The 17,203-nt window shown below is 51.4% G+C and overlaps 1 protein-coding gene across 4 annotated transcripts in view; it reads left to right on the plus strand.

Moving 5' to 3' along the window:
- The window catches only part of AGK (acylglycerol kinase), an 84,825-nt gene extending 69,479 nt beyond the window's left edge, over positions 1-15,346 (plus strand). For all 4 annotated transcript variants that reach the window (XM_036247329.1, XM_036247330.1, XM_036247331.1 and 1 more), the window contains exons 11-16: positions 323-380; positions 4,055-4,202; positions 4,610-4,707; positions 11,507-11,577; positions 13,354-13,438; positions 14,327-15,346. In XM_036247329.1, coding sequence (XP_036103222.1) covers positions 323-380; positions 4,055-4,202; positions 4,610-4,707; positions 11,507-11,577; positions 13,354-13,438; positions 14,327-14,464 — 598 coding nt within the window. In that variant the 3' untranslated portion in view covers positions 14,465-15,346. The remainder of the gene's footprint in view (positions 1-322; positions 381-4,054; positions 4,203-4,609; positions 4,708-11,506; positions 11,578-13,353; positions 13,439-14,326) is intronic.
- The last annotated feature ends 1,857 nt before the right edge of the window (positions 15,347-17,203 follow it).

Raw genomic sequence — 17,203 nt, forward strand, 5'->3', positions numbered from 1 at the left:
TTGTCATCCTCTACTCGGTGCTCTTTGGATGTGTACGCAACTGTGTGCCGCGGGTAAGTGTGCACGACAGCGACAGACGAATTCAGAGGTTCAAGGAGACCGATAATAATCCCTCGTGAACCGCAAGGCTCCACCTGCTGTGTAACTCATCGCGTACTGTTTGACATGGCGTTGGAATGCAGATGAAAAACCTAGTAATACTCTTCTGCCAAACCATAATCCCCAAGCCTCCAGAGCGGACACTCATAGTGCAGTTGTAATTTCTATCACATTGATCGGTCCTTTAATATTCTAATTAGATTTTTATCTTGATCTTTCTCAGGTACTGGTATCTGGGGCCCCTAAAAACCAAAGCAGCTCACTTTTTCAGCACGCTTCAGGTAAGTGCATTTTACAATGTAGAACTCTTCCCCGAGTTATGTTGCTGTTACTCCATGATGTGTGTTTTGGATTTTTTTAAAATTTCTTGCTACAGATGTATATGACATGCTCCAGTACTAAAATGGGGGACATTTACTTACATACAAATGCAGAAAGCATTCCTCATGTACCAGCTCCTTCTCTCCGATACCAAGCCCATAGTTCATTTCTTTTTAAAGTTCCGCTTCCCTTTGCCTGTTCATTCACTCCCTCTGGCCAGACAAACCAGAAGAGAATGACCTGTATCTCCTCAGTCATTTGCGTGTCTGTGTTAGTGTCTAGAAATGAATTGGAGATTTGTATCAGAATATGCCTTACCATGCAGCCTGTGCTCGCCAAGTCGGGTCGTGGTTACTGTGGGCGGGCCAGGTGCAGAGCATCCCCATCTGCAGAGGAAGGTCCAGAGGGTGGTGTGGGTAGGCTGTATGCGCAGAGAAAAGCTGGACAATGTGTGTTCATGGAAATGCTGATAGACATCATCCTTGTCTGCGGACTACATACTGTGTTCAGCTTTTATGCAAATCGAAGTAGTATACTCACAGCTTGGCTGACTCATCTGAGGACTGGCAGATGACATTCGAATAAAGTGAAACGTTTGGTTCTTATGCGTGTATGCAGATTATCACGTGGCTTTCTAATTATACAAGTAGTATGTGTCCATTGCAAAACATTGCTCCCTTTACCTTCTAAGTGAGTTCCAGTGAGTAAAAGGCATTATTGCCGTAGCTCGAGGGCATCATCCCTGGCAGAGTGGTGCATGCAGTTGGGAAGGGATCGAGGAACAACACGTGTAAGTTGTAGGACCGGGAGAGGCACACTGCTTCCGCCATCTCGCTAGCAAACGGTCTGTCGTGTGGCCAGCCTGCCGTGTGCCTGGAATACAAAGTCCAAAGACAGGTTTGTGCCCTTGGAAAGTGCCCATGTGCTGGGAGTGAAGTCCAAGTAAGTGGGTCTGGCGAGTGTGATGAGACGCGTGGAGGACAAGGGGGAGCAGAGGGGCTCCTCTGAGGTCAGCGGTCCTCGCGGGGCAGGAGCTAAAGGGCATCCTCGGGGCAGGAGCCGGGATATGTGATGTCACAGTGGAGTGACCCAGTCTTCCACTGTGGCAGTGGAATGGCCGGAAGGGGACTTCGAAGGATAGGTGGGGGCAGCTTGTGGCAGGGGGGCTCTGGCATCTGTCAAAGCACTGGGGACGCATAGAGTCTTCAGCAGGGAGTGACCTGACCAGGTCTGCGTTTTAGAGTTGTTGGGCTGCCCTGGCCAGTTTGGCTCAGTGGTTAGAGCGTCGGCCCGCGGACCAGAGGGTGCCGAGTTCGGTTCCTGCTAAGGGCATGTAGCAGTTTGGTTACAGTTTGCAGTTTGTCCCCGGCCCCAGTTGAGGTTGTATGGATGGCAACCAGTCGATGTGTCCCTTTCACGTCGATGTTTCTCTGTCTCTCTCCCCTTCTCCCTCCCACTCTATCTGAAGATAAATGCAAAAAATGTCCTTGGGTGAGGATAAAAAAAAAAAAGTTGTTGGGCAGCAGCATGGACAAGAGACAGGCGTGGGGAGCTGACGGCAAGGGCGTCAGGAGATGGGTGGCGGTGAGCACTGGCACATGGGGTGGGCTCCGGGGACACGGAGGAGGAACCGCAAAGGTTGGGAGGAGTCCAGGATTCCCAGATTTCTGGTTTGAGGGACCAGTTTGGTAACCAGGGCTTTCCTCTGATGTTGATAATACTGGCTTAAGGTCAGGTTTGTGAACAAAGGTGAGAGTTTCATTTGGGCATCTATGGGGTTCAGCAGACCCGTGGTACAGACCGGGGGGGGGGGTACAGTTGTGACCTAGGTCTGGAATTCAGCAGAGATCTGGGCTGAAGAACTAATTTCAATGTCTTAAGCGTATGAATAGCTTTAAAGCTCTGGGTTTGGTGAAGTTGCCATGGCGAGAACAGATGGCCAGGAATGGCCCTTAGGAGCAGAGAAGAAGCCTGCGAGGTTCTAGGAGGAAGTGGAGGGGAGCGTGCTGAGACGCCGATGAAGAGAGAATCTCGGGGAGGAAGGGCGACCCCAGGCAGCGACGGCAGAGTCCGACTGGAGACCAGCGGGTACTCTGACTCCGGCGGCTCTGAAGGTTTGTGGGCTAAGTGGAGGGCTGAAGCCACGCTGAGAGGCTGAGGACCACGGGGCGGTAAGGAGGTGGAGACGGGTAGGCCGCTCCTTCCAGAGCCTGACTTTGAAGGGAAGGAGGTAGAAAAGGCAAAAGCTAGTGAGAAAACGGGGTCAAGGAGTTGTTTTTTAACTGGAGAGCTATCCACGTCTCTACCCTGAAGCAACAGAGAGAAGAAGGGGAGAGGTGGACGAAAGGAGGGGTCGCGTGGCTGAGCTGGCAAAGTCCGAGAGGAAGTAGAGGGTGTGGGATCCCAAGTACTGGGTTAGCCTTGGACGGGGTGGGACACCTCTCCCCGGAGACGGGAGACTGAAGGGGTGCTCCCGGAAACTAAGTTAGGGAGAGGTCCGGGGGTCTTCGCTGAAGGTGGGAAGGCAGGGGACCTGCTGAAAACGAGGTGGTGGTGGTGGTGGTATGGGGAATATGAAGGAACATGAAATAGGGGGTTTAGAAGGATTATTGAGAGGCACTGAGAACTTGAGACCGAGAACGGGTGTGACACAGGTCAGCTGTCTGGGTGGTCTCCGTGTCGGTGCTCCGCAGCGACTTCCCCTCCAGAGACGGAGCCTGAGGCGAAGGACGAAGCCCGGGGACAAGGCTGCCCCGGCACGAGGGCTCTCGGGGCACACGTGGAAGACAAAAGGCACGAGGGGCCAAGAGCGATGGGAAAAGAGGATGGTTTTAGTAGTTGAGTAAGAGGTGGAGTGAGGAAAGTCAGAATGATTACTTTTCTGTAATTCACCCCTGGAAACTTGAGAACAGAGGGTTAGTTTGCCCTAAGAGACATGTTGGGCACACAAGAATCGGCCAGATGACTAGAATACGGGGCCATCACAGAGTAGGGATGTCAGCGTTGTCGGTGTTCGAGAGGGATAGTTCGGGGAGGCAGGAAGGACCGGCATGGGCTATGGAAACGAGTGTCTGTGGCGAATTCGAGGTGACGCCAAGGGCTGAGGGCGAGGCTGTGTTTCCATTCCTGTGGACGCGGTGACACGGTGACACTAGAAGACAAACCCCGGAGTGTGAGAAGGGTGATCTCTGAAGCAGGAGCGAGAGGCCCTGAGCTGGGCAGCGAGGCTGGGCTGACCTCCGGCCTCCGTGTTGATGAGAAGTGAGGAGGTATCTGACCAAGCTGACTTCCGTCATTTTCCTTTCGGTCACCAGCAGTGTCCCCGCCAGAGATCAGTCCGCGGGCTCACCTCTGCTCACTCACCGGGGGTTCGGACAAGCACGAGCAGTGGCGTGCGTCCCCTGAGTCCTCTGCCCTTGCAGAGCTCAGTGGAGGCAGCAGCCACGGGCTCAGCGCGTGGTTTTCGAGGCAGGCCTTCGGAGGCAGAGGGAGCTCGAGGGTGCCGTGCTCAGATGGGACATCGGCCGGCTTTCTAGCAGTTACGGGTAGAACACTAACTGACCTCTGCAGAGAGGAGCCCCCAGAGGCTGGAACTCTGTGTTCACAACAGATGTTTTTCTCTCCATTTTGAAAGGAGTGGCCCCAGACTCATCAAGCCTCCATCTCGTACACGGGACCTACAGAGAGACCTCCCAGTGGGGCAGAGGAGGCCCCTCCGCGGCCCTCTCTGTACCGGAGAATCCTGCGAAGGCTCGCGTCCTACTGGGCACAGCCGCAGGACGGTGAGCAGCGGGCAGGTGAAGGTTGAGACCCTGCTCGGTGCAGGACTGCGAGCAGACCCCAAATCAGGGTCGGGCGCACCGAGAGCAGACGCCTCTCGAGGATCACTGGGGGGAAGCCTTCTGAGCGCACAGAGCAGGGCCCACGCTAGCAGTGTCCCATGCGTGGGACACCCTGGTGGCCCCCTTTCTGTCACAGACCTTGATGTACTTCTGGCTGTGTTGGTGGGGATGTTTCAGGCGCAGAGACTGCATTGAGGCTGGCCCTATCCTGGGTGTAAGAAGTATGCAGTGGAGAAAGAGGGGCGGTCAGCAGATGGGCTGGGAGGCCAGCCGAGCAGCTGGCCGTGGGTGGCGGGTGGTGGAAGGTAAATGGGAGAAAGTGACCTGTGTCTAATGCATCTGTGCAGCCCTTCCCCGCGAGGTGAGCCCCGAGGTCTGGAGGGACGTGCAGCTGTCCACCATCGAACTGTCCATCACGACACGGAACAGTGAGCTCGACCTGGCGGTAAGTGTGCTTTATTAGAAAAGCAGTTGGCCTCTGGGAGAAGTGACAAAGGCGACACACTCTTCCGCCGAGACAGTGTTTGTATTTCCACCCTGTGCGGGTCGGCAGGAGGGACCGGGAAAGAGGGTGTGCGCGCCTTTTGGAACAGCAGCAGTGAGAAGCGACAGCCGAGCGAAGTGGCCCAAAGCCTAGGGCTCGATCACGTGCTCTGGGCTCTGCTTGCTGGGACGAGGGCCACGGGCCTCTAGAGCGGACAGCTGGCCTGCTCCCATTCGTCACAGGATTAAAAATCATGGAACTTTTGCTTGAGTAAATATCCATTATTTTTGTGACTAAATATGTAGGTGTAGGTCCCCAGGAGAAAAACTATATATACATACCTATTTATGTATATGTACACATGTATATGTACACACACCTGGATGCTGACCTGTGGAGTCCAGTCTATTGATAGGCACTGCCCGGTATGGCAGCCACTAGCCACACTGGCAATTGAAACGTAAATGAATTAGAATTAAGTAACATTGAAAACTCATGCCTGCAGTCATAGGGGCCATGTTTCCAGCGCTCAGTCGCCGTATGCGGCTGGTGGCCATGTGCCGGAAGGCACCGACTACGACACTGCCGTGGCCGCTGCTGCGGACGGCGCACTGGGCGCGGAAACGAAGCAGAGGTCGGCAAGCGGGCTGCCGCCTGTTTCCGTCCAGCCCACAAGCTAAGACGTGATTGTTCATTTCTAAATGGTTGGAAGGGAAAAGAATGGCTAGTTGGTGATACCTGAAAAGTAGATGAAATTCAAGTTCAAATCCATAAGCCAAGTGTCTGGAACACGCCGTGTCGTCCGCATTCATGCGGTCCGAGCCGCTCCCGTGCCGCGGAGGCAGAACGAGGAGCCGTGCCGGAGACTGTGGCCTCGAGGCCTGCGCACTCACGGGCCAGGCACAGGAAGGTGGCTGACCCCTGCGCCGAGGAGGCCTGGGAGTTTATAGTGACGAGAACGCCAGCAGGACGTTACCTGGGCTCTAGACTGATTATGATGATCAGGTTTTGTGCAAATCAGTTGCGCGCTCACGTTGCCCTGGTACTTCTGGGAACTGGCACATGGAATTGCACATATTGGTGAACATGTGAGATGCATGCACTGGAATGTGGATTCCAAGTCAATACTCAGAGCACTGAGTGGTGTTCTAACTGTAAAAGTAATGCATGTTCATTCTGTGACATAACTCCCTTTACCTCCTAAATTAAGAAGTAAATGTAAACAAATAGAACTAGAGTGAAATCTAAGTGATTATCAATATAAACTTGAGGACAAAGGCCTCTTTCTAAGCATGGACCCTGAGGCAAACAGCATATTGATGCATTGTCTATGTATAACTAAAAAAGAAATGACAGACAAAATGTTTAATGACAAATTGGGGTAAGTGATAGAACATGATAACCAGGAGTTAATAGCTTTCCTTTATGGCAAACTCCTTAGGATAGATCAGTCAGAAACGGGCAAAGGATTCATATAAACAACAGGCAAAGGGCAAGAATAGAAATTCACAAAAGAAAGAAAGATGGAAAAAAATCCAAAAAACCTCATATATACTGAATATATACTATGTGCTATGCCCTGTCCTAAGGATTTTCCATATCAGCTCGTGTAACCATCATGTCTAGATTATTAGGTAGCTATAACTTTTGCCTGTATTTCATAGGTAAGAAAACAGAACACGTCTCAACGTCAGAGAAGTGCACATTGAAACAGGAACTACTGAACTGTCACAGATTAACAGGCATGCTGGTGTCCAGTGTTGGTGTGGGCAGGCTCGCTATTTGAGCTGGCATGTAGATCGGAGCACCCCTTCTTGATGGTGTCTTGGCTGTATATCTGAAGCATCTAAAATATAATCATACCTTGAGCCCTGGCCGGTTTGCCTCAGCGGTTAGAGCGTCAGCCTGCGGTCCGGAGAGACCCAGGTTCGGTTCCTGCTAAGTGCATGTACCTCGGTTGCAGTTTGTCCCCAGCCCTGGTTGGGTGGTGTGGGTGGCAGCCACTCGATGTGTCCCTTTCACGTCGATGTTTTTCTCTCTCTCTCTCCATCTCTCTCCCTCCCACTCTATCTGAACAAAAAATGGAAAAATGACCTCAGGTGAGGATAAAAATAATAATAAAATAAAATATAATCATACCTTGGGACCTATTAAGTCTATTTCTAGAATTTATCCTACAGAAGTCATCAGATTAATCCGTAGTGTGGACAGTCCCTGATTTCTTACATTATGGACTTCTGGAAACATTGGTGAAAGTGAATGTATCATGGTTTAAAGAAAACAGATTCTGTTCTAGAGGAATTTCAAAGAGAAAGATAAGATTTCTGATTATGCATGTCCTTTACACCCAATCCCACCTCAGGTGACAGTATTTCCAGCATTTTGTTCATGCTCTTCGACATGTCGTTTTCTCCCTGATGGAGTACCAGTGAGCGGCCGCGTTCACTGAGGGTGTGGTCGTGGCTCATGTCGTTTTCTCCGTGATGGAGTACCAGTGAGCGGCCGCGTTCAGTGAGGGTGTGGTCGTGGCTCATGTCGTTTTCTCCGTGATGGAGTACCAGTGAGCGGCCGCGTTCAGTGAGGGTGTGGTCGTGGCTCATGTCGTTTTCTCCGTGATGGAGTACCAGTGAGCGGCCGCGTTCAGTGAGGGTGTGGTCGTGGCTCATGTCGTTTTCTCCGTGATGGAATACCAGTGAGCGGCCGCGTTCACTGAGGGTGTGGTCGTGGCTCTCTATTAGCCACATGGCAGGCTGAGTGCTTCTCGTCTCCGTGGCAATTACAAAAGTGTATGGCACTGTGCTGCTTATCCCAAGGAGCAGCACATCCATTTTCTGTTTCCACACCTCTTTGCAAAAATAAAAGCAAGTGCAATAAAATATTCAAAGACAATGAAGCTGCCAAGTCATAGCTTAGAATGTTCATTTATCATTTAAAGACATATAATCAGAGTCTCAAAGAGGCTTTAGGGGTGTGGAGTGCGTGGAAATTAGGGTTTCTTGTGCAGTGGTGTTTACTGTGTTTATAACAGCAAAACATTTGAAACAAGCTAATCGGGACCGATTCAATACGTTTCGGCCTTATTTAGAACGTTGTACGTTTACTGGCACGGGGAGATGATCATGTTCAGTGGGAATCCAGCGTGAACGCTTCATATCAAATGATTCCATTTTTGTTTTAAAAAGAGATACTTCCACCTGTAAATGCATTTTGTGGAGGATAGAGGTAAGGCCCAGTTTTATCTTCTTTCCATGTAGAAAGCTGGTGTCCAAGGACCACCTATTGAAACACCGCTCCCCCGACCCAGCACCATCGCAGGGATCCTGGCAGACATCAAGGGTCTGTGGACAGGGAGACGTGTGCTTTCTCTGTTCAGGTCTGCTTCTCTGTAGTTCCAGTTCTGTGCTTCTCTTAATTTTCATTGTTTTTAAGTCCATTTTTTCTTATTTTTGAAGAGTCTCCTGGCTATTCTTGACTCTTGGACCTCTATAAACCCTTTGGAATGTTTATTTTATTAAGTTCCACAAAAAAAGTCTGGTACATTGATCAGAATTACCCTGAGCCTGTGGATCAGTTTGAGGGGAAATGACATTTCGACAGTATTGATTCTCCTATTGAATGGTGCATAGCTCTATATTTACTGAGACTTTTGTTTGTTTTTTCTTTTTTATTGAATTTATTGGGATGACATTGCTTAATAAAATTATATAGGTTGCAGGTGTATAATTCTATAATACATCATCTGTATATTGTATTGTGTCTCCCTCCCCAAGTCAAGTCTCCTTCTGTCTCCATTTTATCCCCTTGACCCTCTTCTGCCTCCCCACCCCTCCCTCTGGTCGCCATCATGCTGTTGTCCAGGAGTTGTTTTGTTTTGGTTTTTGTTTAATGCCATCGCCTTTTCCACCCAGCCCCCAAACCTCCCTCCCCTCTGACAGCTGTCAGTCTGCTCTCTATCTACGAGTCTGTTTCTGCTTTGTTATATTGTTCATTACATCCACATATGAGTGGGATCATATGGTGTGTGTCTTTCTCTGATGGCTTATTTCACTTAGCATAATGTTCTCCAGATCCATCCCTACTGTCGCAAAGGGTAAGATTTCCTCCTTTTTAATGGCCGAGTAGTATTCCATTGGGTAGATTTTTAATGTCTTTCAATAAAGTTTTATCATTTTCTCTATAACATTTTGTCTTTTGCTGTATATATATGCCTGGTTATCTTAGTTTTGGATGTTACTGTAAATAGTATTTCCTAAAATTTCCTTTTTTAACTATCTGATTTAGAAGAACTTTTAATTGATTTTTTTATATTGATACTGAATCAGCAAACTAAATTCTTAATATATTAAGTTTATGGATTCCTTTGGCTTTTCTATCAGTTCAATCATATCAGCTGCAAATAGTGCATGTTTGTTCTTTTCAAATACTTAGCCGTCTAACCTCTGATCTTACCTACGACACTAGCCAGACTTCTGCACAGTGTGGAAGAGAAATAGCGATAGTGATAGGAGCGCTGCTGTCGTTGTCCTGAGGAGAGAGCAAAGTTTCATTGCTTCGTTCTGTTTGATGGGGTTTGTTTTGGGGTTTTTTGTAGATACCTTTTATAAGATTAAGGAAGTTCCCTCCTGTTTCTGGTTTGCTAAGAGTTTATGTTATCATGAGTGGATACTTAGTTTTATCAGGTACCTTTCCAGCATCTCGTCTAAGCTGTCCATGTAGCACAGCACATGGTTTCTGCACTGTGTGCAGAAGAGCAGCCTGGACTTGTATGTATAACTGTCCGCTTGTCCCCTTCGGTGTCTGCCGTACGCGCCAATCTCAGCACGTCCAGAACCGAGCGCCTGGCACCCTGCTTGTTCGCTTTCCCCCAGCGCGGCTGCTTGTAACTCCAGGCTTCCCTTGTTCGGCCACACATCTTGGAGCCGCTCTGGCTGCGCTGCCCCCTCACGTCTGATCTTGGAGGACGTGCTGGTGGCGTCACCTTCTCAGTACTGCCACACTGCGCCGGACCTCCACCGCCGCCTGTCCGAGCCATGCTCTGGGGTTTGCGTGGTCTCCCCCTCCTTCTTCTCCCCTGTATGCTACTCGGAACACGGTAGCCTGCGAGATGTCATTCAAATGAAGTCAGATCTGTTTTCTCTACTTAGAACCTCCCAGTGGCTTGCATTTCATGCAGCCTGACGGCCAGTTCCTTGGAATGGTCTCCAAGGCCCTGCTGCTCTATCCCACCTCCTCTGGCCTCATCCCCACCGCCCCGTCATCCCCACCATCCCCATCATCCCCACCATCCCCATCACCCCCACACCCCTCACCCACGCCCCCCAGCTTCCTCCCGGTCCTTGCACCTGTCAAGCATGCTTCACCTTGGGGTAGCTCGCTCTGGCCCAGACCGGTGGTCCTCTAAATGTGTGCCTTAGGTCAGCAACAGCAGCCTCACTCAGGAACTTTGTTAGAAACAAAAAGCATCGTGCCTCACCTGGATCTACTGACCCATCAACTCTGAGCATGGGCCAGAGTCTGAGTTTTAACTAGTCCTCCAAGTGATACTTGCTCAAGTCTGAGAAGCACTGCCTGGGATCTCACGCCCATTCCCTCACCTCCTCCAGGGGTCTGCTCTGAGGCCACCCTCTCCTGGGCCCACCCGGACCCTCTGTAGAAACATCGCCATTGCCACCAGTGTCACCTGCTCCTTGATCTAGTCCTCTCGTTTTTCATATAGACTCGAATTTACTTGTTTTCTAGTATACTTTATAGTGTATAGTATTTTTATAGTGATATACTCTAACATGCCTCTAACATGCTCTACTGTTTCTTTTATCATGGTTGCTTTTTGTTTGCTTATCCCCTCATCTCCCTGGTAGATGTCAGTTCTTCGTAGGCAGACACTGCTGGGTGTTTGTGGTTCACTGATGTAACCCACACACCCAGAGCTCAGGCAGCGAGTCGGTCTAAGTGAAGCTGAGCGTAGAGCCGTCTTCTGTGCCGTGGCTCCCGGCGCAGAGATGACGCTGCGCTTCGGCCGGCCGTTCCCCTTCGGCGAAGCCGGCTGTCAGCTCGCAGAGGCCCGTGGGTCACCCGGGGCCACAGACTCTGAACCTTTCCACACAGAAACTTCTATTTGAGGCAGACACAGAAGGGATGGGACTGGATTCCAGAGGACCGGGTGCGACTGCTAACTGCTGAGTGGTAGTCAGCTGGGGAGTGAGATTAGAACTAAGTCTGTTCTTGCGGCCACTTCCCTGTAGCTCAGCTCTCCCAGAGCGCCCGCGGCCAAAGGTCTTCCGCATCGCCACGGCGCACACGGATGCCCGCTGAGCTCTGGTCGCACCGAATCGGCACACACGGCACCTAAGGAGCGAGCCTCGGGCACCCGCACCAGGTGGCCGCTGCAGGTGTGCGTGGTGCTGGTGTCTAGTGAGACTTCTGCGGCAGCGGGCTGGAAGCTTGGCCTGCAGGGAGGGAACCCCAGGGACTCGAGCAGCTGTGATCGTTAGTGGCAGAACTTCACAGACCTCCAAGCCTGAGTTTTTATTTATATGTAGTAAGAAACTGGAGGTGGATTGTTATGAATGTAACTTATACCTCAATAAAGGTCTTAATGTAAAAAGAAAAAAAAGGACCAAAAATATTTTCAGGAGTAAATTACTAAAAGTCAGTCCCCTGCATAATACACAGCTTCAAAGTATGAGCCCCCAGGGCTTCATGGTGCCAATGCTGCACTGGCCAGAAGTCAGAATATTAATGTGTCTTCCTCACCTTTTAGAGCACAGAAGACTTCATGAACATCTGCATTGAACCCGACAGTGTCAGCAAAGGGGACTTCATAACCATAGGGTAAGTGGACGGAGATGTCCCAGCCCCAGGGTGGGTGGACGGAGGCGTCCCAGCCCCAGGGTGGGTGGCCTGGTTGGAGGAAGTGAGATGAATCCGCGGCGTGTCGCACTTGGAGCGCCGTGAAGTCTCTGGGAGGAGGAGTTGTCTTGTTTGGCAGGCACAGCATTGTTGCATTCGGGTTGACAGGTAGCATCCCCTCCTCCGTGTGGCCCTCCTGTGCACTCTGGGACGATCAGAGGGTGGGAGTAGTCTACCTTTAGCTGAAATAAAAACCGAGTGTGGCACAGTATCTGAATTTCAGGTTCAGAATGGCTGGATTCAGCCACTTTCTGGCCTCCTGTTTTGGACAAACCCTTACTTCTCCGAGTCCCTTTCCCTGTGTGGACAGGAGCAGTCACCTCTGTCTGGGGAGAGCCTTGTTCACTGTGACACACTTCACAGTATCAGCCTGTCCTCTTCTCAGGGATTCGTGAAAACCTGAAAGGTATTGAGTTTGGGACATTTTCAGGTTTCCCCTCCCCCACAAAAACGTTCTGTCTGGTTTGTTGAGCCCTACCACGGCCAGTTTATTGATGAAGAATGCTCCAGGCCTCCCCGTCTCCAAAGCATCTGAGCAGCACCTGTTACCATGCCGACTGCTAGTCGCTCCCTGTGCTCTGTGCTCTGGCTCAGAGCTCCCCCTCGTGCCTGTTGGAGGGTCAGACGTGTCTGCCGCGGGGGGGGGGGGGGGGGGGGGGTCCTCCATGGCAGCCTCATCTGTACCCGCCACATGATGTCTTTCATTAATTTGTGGCTTTTTTTTTTTTTCAGCCTTGTCAAAATAAGGCCACCAAAATTTTGGTTGCCTCCAAAAAAAATATGGGAGAGAGAGGAAGTGTTTTTGCCTTTGGTGCAAATTCTTCTGATGTTGTCTAGCTGCTTCTGCAGCCTGTGCTTTGCTTGCTGTGTCTGTAGTAAAAGGCACAAGGAAGCGCGTGTCCCTTCCTCCGCAGTGTGCAGAAGCCACACTGTCTACACTGAGTGTGACCAGTGGGCAACGCCTCAATCTCCTTTATAATGTGACATCCACAGACAGACCGCTTCTAGTGCCTCAGTCCCTCATGGGGTCCCCACTGTGTGCTGGCGGCAGCAGCACCACGGCCTCCTGGTCTCTGCAGGAAGTGGAGTCAGGTGGGGTCTGCCTCCCCTGGGGGCCTGCACAGGGCATCGGGAAGCTGCTCTAGAAAACTGGCCAAGAATGACTACTGTCAGTTAATGAAAAAGAAGGGACTGCTTTGCTTGATTAGCTTTTGCTTTCTCCTTCCCATGACTAGCCGTGAAGGGTGGACGGTGTGTGGGTAGTGATTCTGCTCATGTGCTCCAAAGCCATTTGGTGCGGGTAAAGCAGGGCTGTGCTCAGTAGGCAGTTAACAGGGACCCTCAGCAGACAGCTTAGTGTCAGACTGGTGGATCATCTACATTAAAGAAATATCTCCTTCAAGAGTTGACTCACAAGAAGTACCAAATAACAAAAGAAGTACTTTTCCTAAAAAATTTAATTTTATTCTCATTTTTAATTTGGGGTTTTTAACAGTCCAAGAATTGGGTACATGTGGACTATTTAAAATTAGTCTTAACACCATGCACAGCTCTCTGCAGCGAGTGGTCCTCCTCAGTCCACCTGCTCAGCAAGAGGTGTCGTGGGAGGAATTACTCCCCGAGCCCCACGGCGTTCAGTGGGGGGCGAGTCCTCGGCTGCAGGCCAGCGCGCTCCAAGCTCGCTCTTCCTTCCGACAGGAGTAAGAAGGTGCGGGACCCCAAGCTGCGCGCCGAGGGCACCGAGTATCTCCAGGCCAGCGCGTGCTCCCTGCTTCTCCCCGAGGTGAGCAGCTGGCCGGCCCGCTCCCTTCTTCCCTCCCTCCTCTCCCATCACAGCCCCCCAGGCTGCCGGGACCCGCTGAGCACTGCCAGGCTGAGTCGTGCCAGGAGACCTGAAAGAATCTGTGTTTAAGCCAAGGTTCTCTAACGTGACCTTTCGGGGTCCTGAGCTTCCCCCCAATATGTAAATGATGCAGTTACTATATTATCACACTCAAGATTCTCAAACGTTGAGTGGATTCTGCCTTCACACCTGTCGTGAAGGGCCCGGAAGCAGTCTTCGGAGTGGCACTAGGTGTCCGCACTGTGAAAGGCGGAGCCTAGGAGACACCCTGTGCAGGGGGAAGTGGGCCATCCCACCTGCGCGGTGAGGTTGCCCAGCCGGCTCTGCGCCGCCGTCTTCAGCGCGGAAATGTCGCGCTAAGTGCCTGCGCCACGGAAGGGCTGTGGTCTCTGCAGTGGCGCTCGCTGGACCCTAGAAAACCATCCAGTGACGTCGTGGCTTTCCTGGGGGGGGAGGGGGTTCTCACTGCTCGTTCCAGAAAGCCGGGGCGGAGGAGCACGTGTGACGACATATTTACGAAGTCCTCCCTCAAAGATGTGGCAGGACCCCTGTCTTTTAATATCTATTTGAAAATTATAACCCTGCTCCTCAAATCTCAAAATACTTTGGTAGGAGATAGAGGCCAAAATAATAATAATAAAACCTCTTTCTCATGAGTGGTGGGCTGGAGATGTTTCCGGAGCCAGCACGATGCCCGTTGTAGGCGCTGAAATATTTCCGATCACAAAGAACGTTGGATAAACCCTCAGAGGAGGCACGACCCACTCACGTGTTGTGATGCAGGCTCCCCGGCGTGGTGTGAGCCGTCTGCACCCCTCTTCTCCGCAGGGCACAGGGGGCTCCTTCAGCATCGACAACGAGGAGTACGAGGCGATGCCCGTGCAGGTGAAGCTGCTGCCCCGGAAGCTGCAGTTCTTCTGTGACCCCCGGAAGAGGGAGCAGCTGCTGCCGCGCTCGGCCCAGTGAGCAGCCAGGGACCAGCGCCCCAGGACTGCACCGGGGCCACTAGAAGGGACCAGATGCCTCACTGTCCCCATGTTGTCGGAGGACCCAGGGGCATTTCCATGCAAGTCCAGCACCTCTGCCCTCCTCAGTGCTGTGCCCACTGTCCATTAGCCAGGCTTTGACTCGGAGACCATGGCGCCCTCCCAGGGCAGTGCAAGGACGTTCTCAAGCAGCGGCTGCCAGGGGGCTGGGCCTTGCTCTCCCCCAGATGCACCCACAGGAGGCCTCCAGGTCCCGGGCTCCTCCACTCGCTCTTCCATGCCTGTCCGTCCTTTGGGGGCCTCCGTGCCCCCGGCTCCTCCACTCGCTCTTCCATGCCTGTCTTTTGGGGGCCTCCATGTCCCCGGCTCCTCCACGCCTGTCTGTCCTTTGGGCGCCGAGGGCTTCCCGCCTCCATGTCCTGGCCTCCCCACGGGTGCTGCTGCTTGGTGAGCTCTGAGTCTCACTTAGCTTGTTTCAGGTCGATCCTCAATCCAAAAGTGTCGGTGTTTTCTTCTGGCCAAAATACTGTAAAATACTCATTTTTTTAAAGTAGTGTTTAAATGTTAGTTTGCATGACAACCATGCATGTTGAAAATTGATTTACCTGGGGTCCAACCCCAAACCTAAATAACTCCATCCAGAGTTTTTCCTGAAAAGCCTCCGCAGGTGGTCCCCCAGCCTCCCCCGACAGCGTCATAAAGCCGTGCACTTCCCGCAGGTACTTTCGAACATCAGTATCCCGTCCCGCTTTTAAGTTGACTTCTAAAATTTTTCATGGGAAGTTAGAGTTGCCAAAGTATGTACTTTCTGCTGTCCTGTAAATATTGATATTTTAAAATAAACTGTTACTTCACACTTTTATACATACTTGTTTATTTTTTTATAAATGGATGAATATGTTCTTCAGTAGTTGAAAACTTGAAATTGGTTTTTCTCCTTGTCTATATATTTCCATACTTATTTTCAGCAAAGAATGCTATCATAATGCAATCCATTTTTATGTTTGACTTATTTTAGTTCTTTGTTGACTCAGTACAGAATAAATGTTATAATTATTGATAGACAGTTAATGAAAAACAATATTATAAGGTTTTGATCATTAAAAATTAACTTATTAGAACGCTCTTAATCCTAATTATGTCATTTATCTAAGAACACGTTATTTATCGCTAAGATAGGACCCAACACTACATTCATTGTTCCATTTTTATAGCTGTATCTCGTCTAGTTATTTATGTGCTTACAACAGTCCTTTCTTACTCCAGAGGGGCTCTAAGCGCTGCACGACATTGTTACGTGTCAAAAATCAGTGACCTGGCAACAGCTTGATCAGATCTTCCTCTGGGGCGTTGAAAGCAGAGAACCAGACACGCCCTGACCTGCTGTCAGCATTTACCTTGGATCCCACCGTCGCCATTTTCCCGTTAGGTGCCCCTGAGGTCAGTACTCTGGAGGGCAAGCACCTGAGTCAGATGGACGGGACACGTACCTTTGTGAGGACGGGACGGCGTGGGGGGCGGCAGGCCTCCGCTGCAGCGGCTCCGTGCGCCCCCTGCAGGCAGACACAGCTCCGGCAGCCCATGTGTGAAGAGCACGAAAAACCAGGCTCACCTGTCCTGAGAGGCGCTGAGGGCTGACTCCTGCCAGCAGCACAGTACAGGTGGGTCCAGGCGTGCAGGGTGAGGGGCAGCACGCCCCAGCCCACGGTGGGAGAGCAGATGCTGGGGGGGGGGGCAGTTTCCACACGAGCTGGAGCACGTCCTGATTCTAGAACCAAGTAGAGAGGACCAGCCCGGAACCTGGCTTCCCTCGTCCTTGACAGGCTGCCAGCAGGTGCGCGAGTGCTTCTGAGCCTTCCGCTGACACGGTGGAGCAGAGCACTGGGGAAGGGTTCTTCATCCAGGCTATGCTGCATTCACTAAGTATGAAATGCCCTGGTTCAGTTTTCCCGACTTAAACTAGACCCCGGGAGAATATGGTTTCCTTACCATCCACCGCCTCGTCCTCCCAGTGTCCACGCAGCTGCTGCGAGAGGGTCACCCGTGTCGGCCAAGCCGACCGCCTCCCGTTTAGGACAAACCTGTCAGACTAACTTCACTCACCAGCTAAGATTATTTCTATTCAATAGTTAACTACAAAGCCTTTTGCTTAACTCGTGCCGATCTCACGCACGATTACAGTTACTGCGTGTCCGGTGCTTTGCATAAGCAAGTGCTTATTCTGCCCTCACAGCAGCCCTGGGAAGGCGGTCAGTCATGGCCACGCAGCTTGGCAGGAGCCCGGCTCTGAACACATCGACAACAAGGTCAGTAGCCACTGACTACACTGCCTTAAGGTGACGAATAAAATAGAACTGTAGTGTCTACATGCACACATGATATGTACGCATCTCAATCATATGTGTAACACAGTAGAACGTCTTAAAGTAACCTGTGGTGGGAGGAGACACGAAACCAAAGGGCTTTGGTCTCTGCGAGCTCCTTCCATGGAAGTCGTCTGATGGGCCGAGGGCGTGCGGTCCTGGCCCTTCTGGACGGCCCGTTAGCCCGGCCTTGGCTCCCACCACCGGGACAGTGCTCGTCCAGAGCTGGGCCTCCAGGAGGACAGGCCCCAGCTCTCGGTCCCCGTGTGGCCCGCGGGCTCTCATGCGCCAGGCCGCCACTCCTTCCTGCACACGCCCTGGACAAGGTGAAGGACTGCAGCACACGTGTTCGTGTT

Source organism: Molossus molossus, unplaced genomic scaffold (assembly GCF_014108415.1).
Source record: "Molossus molossus isolate mMolMol1 unplaced genomic scaffold, mMolMol1.p scaffold_m16_p_7, whole genome shotgun sequence".
In the NCBI taxonomy this organism is placed as follows: Eukaryota; Metazoa; Chordata; class Mammalia; order Chiroptera; family Molossidae; genus Molossus; species Molossus molossus.